This window comes from Grus americana, chromosome 2 (assembly GCF_028858705.1).
Source record: "Grus americana isolate bGruAme1 chromosome 2, bGruAme1.mat, whole genome shotgun sequence".
Taxonomy (NCBI): Eukaryota; Metazoa; Chordata; class Aves; order Gruiformes; family Gruidae; genus Grus; species Grus americana.
The window spans coordinates 65,906,727-65,912,726 of NC_072853.1; the positions used below are offsets into that span (position 1 = coordinate 65,906,727).

Here is a 6,000-nt window from a genome sequence, read left to right on the forward strand (position 1 = left end):
CAGATTTAACCAAGAAATACCACCCAAGTTAGAAACCGGTCTCTAGTCTGAGTAGAAGGATTAGTTTAATAAAAGATGACTTTACCTTCCCCAAAGGCATCATCATCTTCTTCGGGTGCGGTCAGATCTTCTTGGACGTGCTGCATCGTGGCGAGGACGCGGCTCAGGGAGCAGCCAGAGCCGAGTGCTTGAACTGGTTCTTACGCTACCGCTCGACTATTTCCTTTCACCGGCTTCCTAAACATTTTGGTGGTAACAGCTTCCGCATCTGCACTTATGCAAATGGTCTCATTCATATGAATAACGCTTCTTGTTTTTACAGACAGACTTTGAGATGGGTTTTGAGGTGGAGTGTCCTTACTGCTGGGAGAGAGGTTGATTTTGAGAGCAGAGGCAGGCAGGACGGGCTCAAAATGCACCCTGCCCTGTCGCCACGAATGCCGCTGCGCAGCGGCAGCCCTCTCAGCCCAGGCTGTAGGAATTTTGCATATGAATGTGAATCCTTTCTGGTGGCAGAGGTAAAGCCAGGGAACACCTCGCCTTGCTTGGTCTGCAGAGCTCGCTTTCACCCCACGGACAGTCTGAGCAGAGTAACCCCCTCCGGGCTCTCTCAGTGCCATGTGTTCACGGGATTTTATTTTTTATTTAGCATGGCAGCAGTGACAGCACGTTCTCACCCACGCTGGGGTGACCTACAGCAATGGACATGTGGACAAGCTGGAAAGCTACAGGTGACGCCAGTTGTCCCATGGGCAGATGCACTAGCAGGGATGTGATTCTTGCTGTTAGGCTTTCCCGAGTCACTGTCTTTGGTGTGCTACCAAAACTAGGGACCTTCCTGATGATCAAGTGAACAACAGAAGAACATCAAAATAAAACTTGTTGTCTGCCAATAATAGGTATATTATTTGAGTATCTCTGTCACTACTAATTCTGCATCACACTGGTCCATTCAGTCACTGTTTTTCCTGAACTTTATAAAGCAAGTTGACTCCCTCCTGCTGGGTATCTCAATTTATGAGAGGACCTTGCCTACAAACTAACTTACTCTAAATTTGCAGAAAAATACATCTAGGCTTTAGGTAGTGTCCCAGCCTTGCGTGGTCCTGCTGACTTCATCGGACCACTCAGGGATATTCATGTGCACGTGTGTGCACATATAGGTGTGGGGCCTAACACTGGTAGTCCCTCACATCTCTGCTATCAGAAGTTAGTGTGTAATGACAGTAAATGTGTACCGAGTTTTGATTACTCAGCCTAGTACTTGCATTTGTTGCCACACCCTTGAAAGCAAGACTCCCAGCACAGCAGTGGTGTTTGCTACACCTTCCGGTAGATGAGTCACAAGCAGATATAATGAGCTCCTCTCTAATTATTTTTTAAAGCTCTAGCAGTGGGTTTCTGCAGGGCTGAAAATTGAGACAGCTGGTCTCCTGGGCAGTGTACAACTTGAACTAGTCCAGATGGAGAAGACAAGACAGAACACAGGACAGGTCCACTTGGAGCGCCTGACCTAACCCCAGTCCAGGCCTTAGAGCTGGGGTTCATTAGCTCCTGTAGCAAATCCTGTAGCAGCACTTTGGGCATTGTAGGAAGGTGAAAATCTCCTTCCCAGCCCAAGCACAGCCTTCCCCTGGCGCAGGGTAAGGTGCCTCCCGGTCCCTGGAAGGTGGCTCTGCATCCCACGGAACTCGTGCCTCTCCCGTGCCCGGGAGGCTGCTGCCTTGCTGGGGCTGGGAAGCTGCATTTTCCTAGGTGGATGTGGCCGAAGCCAAGAACCTCCTAGTTCTGGGTTTTGGTGGGGTGGTATGGCTTGGCTGCCTGGTTGTTCCTCTGCCACAGCAGCAAGAATCCTTGAGGAGCTCTGTTCCTAGGAGACCCCTCTCGTGCTTTGCTTTGCTTTGCTTTAAAATTACACTTGTTTAAGTCCCCGCGGAGTAAAGATGACGGTTTGGCCCAAAGGGTAAGAGAGAGGACTTGTTTCTGGCCCTGCTGGACAGGGTTGAGGAAGTCACTTCTCCTTTCTAGTCTTCCCCACCTCACACTTTTTCCTGCCCTGCTTATTTGAAGTGATTTCTTCAGGCAAGGACCATCTCTGATTAGGTGTTAGCCGCACTCTGTTGTGCTCAACGGGAGTGTCCCCCTGCCTCAGTAAGGCTCTCCTGCCATGGTGGTGAGTAGATGAAGACAGTGGTAAAAAGAGAGAAACATCATCGTGAGGTGATGAGGGGAAACAGCAGAAGAGGGTGATCAGTGAGAAAAAGGATGGAGGTGTGAGAAGAGGAATAACAAGATGGAGACGTGAAAGCTGCAGAGGAAAAGCATTGATCTGGAAGGAGGGGATGCCGACGCAGGGGGACGGCACCTCTCTGGGCACTGCCTGCCAGGGTCAGAGCTGGAAACTGCTGAGCTTGCAGAGCCTGGTGGTGTCAACACATGAGAAAGTTGCTGGGGGTGAGGAAAAGGAGAAGTGCTGAAGGAAAGGCAGTCACAGGGTGTACCGTGCCTTAAAACTTCCCGGCAAGAGCCGCTCCAGGCAATGGGCAGCTGCTGCTGTATCGTTTCCTTGAAACGGCAGGAGGTGGATGAGATAAATCTTGAGCCCCTGTAAGGTCAGTGGCTAATCTGCCCCAGGGTGCTGTGGAGCACGTCAGTCTCTGAGGACTACCATGGGCCAGAAGAGGCTTCGCTGTTCCTGCTGAGGAGGTTTTCTGGGCTTGATTTGAATAAGTTGCAAGATGAGCGATGCTACGCATACAGATGTGAATGGCTCAAAACAGACAGAAAGCCTAGCAGGAAGAAACCTGGGGAAAATACCCTGCAACAGAAATGCTAACTTTCCCGTGTTGTCCTGCAATTGGAGTTCATTTGTGAGCATGGGAAGTTTTAGCCATTTACCACTTCCTTCAGAAACACGAAGGAGCAAGCCATGCTGTCCTGGTTATTGTGGCAGCTCCCTTTTGTGCTGCATTTCCCTGGGACTTAAAGTTATTTCCTTACCCACTGTTTTCAGTCAGCCTCTCCGGATGCCTGTTACCTTGACAGTCCTTTTTTCTTTTATTTTCAGGAATTAAAAGGCATCAAAAGCTGTCCTCTCTCCTGAAAACAACTGTCACTAGAATGAACACACCAGCCGGGCTGGTGATGAATGGTAATGACTCAGCCTCCATTGCAGATACACAAAGAGGAGTCGCTTTGATTTGTTCCCGTTTGCCACATCATCCCTTGACGGCAGCCTCACCTACATTGCTCGCAGCATGCAACGTTCCTCCAGAAACCTGTACCCCAGGGGACCGCGGTGCTCTTTACCTCGAGACAGGATGAGTTAACGTGGACTAAACAAGCCCACCGTGCATGGGTGCCCAGGCTCCTCTTCTCCCTGCTCCATCTTTGCATTTGGGGCAGCATAATTTTTGCCCTGCCAGTTTGCGTGCCTGTGTCTCTGCTGTTTACTGACCTCAGCCATCCAGCCTAACGAAGTGGCTTCCTCCCTTTATTTTGTAGCATCTCAACTCTTTTTTTGTCCCTCTGTACCCCCAGGAAGTACTTTTATCTTGTTCTTGTTGAATTGTTCCAAAACACGATAACTTTTCTTTTCACCTGTTGGCTAATGAAGCCCCACTCCACACCAAAAAAAAAAAAATCAATTTTGCTGTCCCTGCAAAGCTCTCACATGTGTGTTTTTCATGTAACCACATCTGATGATGCTCTCAGAAAAGGCCACCGCCCATCCTGTAAGAACCTGTCAACAAAAAGCAGGGGAGATTGGGGAAATCTCAAAAACAAGGGTGGATCAAGCAAGAGGAGGCAGCTTTTAGAAGAGCTCCTTTAAATCACCCCAGCCTTACTCTTCTTCCCCTGCATCTTACTTCATTAGAATTTCTGACCCAGATGAAAAATCAAGTGTTCTGGTGTTTTACCTTCAGATACAGGACTACAAGCCAAGACATTCTTAATGCAAAAGAAGCATAAAAAGCTGTCATTTAGCAGTGTTGGATGGGGTTGTTTTAATTCATCCCTACCTTAAATTACCAACACCTCCACAATCAGCACGAAAGACGAGTTGACCACTTTCCGCCTCGCTGTGCTGGTGCTGAAGGGAGATGTCTTAAACAGCTTCTGCCCTATTCAGGTCTCCTCCTGCTCCAGCACAAGGACGATTCCCAAGATGCAGAAAGTTGTGTATCAGAGGGTTAATTAGTGCCCTGCTTTGTTCTGGGGCTATTTTGGGGATGAAGATTGCATTTGGGGGATTAACCTAGATGGAAAACAAGGAAGAAAAAAAAAACCAGATAAAGGAAGGGCAGATGACCCAAAGCTGGAGACAGTATGAAGGAGGATGTAGGAAAAGGTGGTTAATAGCAGTTACTGGTCAGTCTGGGAAAGGGAGTGTTCACATGGATTAGAAGTACTTGTAAAAGTTTTGCTCTGGATATTGCTGCAGTTTCAGTTCTCCTGGTTAAACATCCTCCTCAGAAACCTGAAGGATGGAGTTACAATAACTCGTATAGTTGTTAACTCATTTGCAAGTTACAGGGACTCCAGGGACGTAGATTATGTTTAGACAGTCTGTGTCAGTGATTGACTGAGTTTAGTATAATTTTTGCTGTGCCAACTTTTGAAATGTTTTGCACTTTTTTCCCCCACAACTAAGCTCATTTTTTGTTTAAATAGGGATACTCAGTTCCAGAGAAAACTCGGGAGAAATTCTCCCTCTTACTGTCCAGGAGGAGAGTCAGCAGGCCAGGACAGTAGAAGACATGACTCACTCCACACAGCTTTACAGACCTTAGGAGCCCTGCACGCAAATCTTCAGGAGGCTGTAAAACACACACCGTATATTTTGGAGAGCTGAAAAAAGGGCAGGGTCCAGGAACTGTTCACCCAGTAGAGAGGACAGTGGTTCCTGAGAACCCCTGTACTGCATTAGATGGTGGAGACGAGCTGGGTGTATGAGCTGGCCTCTGGTAAAACTGCACTCTTGTGCCGAGGAGGTTATGGTGCCAGCATGGGATGTAGCTCAATGCACTTGAGCTATGCAAAAGCCATGGTGGCTGAAGAAATGCAGGCTGTTTCCCCTTGACCAGCTGGTGCCTGTGTCCATCTTGGACACCTCAGTTTGGGGCCTTTGGGAGAGGTCTGCGCACAGCCTTGTACTCAATGCCCCAGCGTACATGCACATCACAGCGAGCAGGAACAATGACGCATATGTTGTTGGTGCCCTACCGTCTCCCTTCATGTTCCCTGCATGTTGTGAGCAGTGAACCCACTGCATGGCCCAGAGGCGAGTTCTATGTGTGTCCACTCAGGCGTGTCACTGCAATCCCCAACACCTAGCACATCCCACCAGGCCCATCGAAGGTGACTTTGGCTTTCTTCTTCTGCTAAGAGAGCCAATTTTCATTCCAGTATCGCTTAGCCTATGAAAGTAAATCATTACCTTCTCACAGCGAAATACTATTTCAGTTCAAAGGGAGGAAGAAAACCATCCTGATGAAACCCCTACAAAATGAATATAATCTTGAAAATTGTATTCAGTAAGTAGTTCCCCATGGTTCATTATCAAAAGGGAAAAAAATGGTCAAGTGTGATTTTGTAGGGCTCAGCCTTGGATCTGCTATTATCCAATATATCCTTTAATATCCTAGATGATGGAATGGATATGATCACACTCGTTACAATTGCAGATACCAGGCTGCCCAGGAGTCTATGTACACTGGAGGACAGAATCAAAATTCAAGCTAATATTGACAAACTGGAGGAGTGGTCTGGAAAAAAATAAATGCAAGATAGTAAACTGTGAAGTACTATGCTCAAGCAAGAATAATCAACCTGATAAATGCAGGCTGAGGGATCGCTGCCCAAGTAGCACATCTTGAGAAAGGACTCTGGAGACAGCCAAACAGGATTCAGCAATGACACCTGAAAACAGCAGACAACTTGCCATCAGGTGTGATCAAAAGCAGAGACACGAAGTAATTTGGTCACTGTGGTTGCGGT

General features: G+C 47.8%; 1 protein-coding gene across 1 annotated transcript in view; it reads right to left on the minus strand.

Moving 5' to 3' along the window:
- Positions 1–3,535, minus strand: part of RIPOR2 (RHO family interacting cell polarization regulator 2) — a 72,789-nt gene extending 69,254 nt beyond the window's left edge. The window contains 2 exon segments of the mRNA XM_054816540.1: positions 86–360; positions 3,310–3,535. Coding sequence (XP_054672515.1) covers positions 86–146 — 61 coding nt within the window. The 5' untranslated portion in view covers positions 147–360; positions 3,310–3,535.
- Between the last annotated feature and the right edge of the window lie 2,465 nt (positions 3,536–6,000).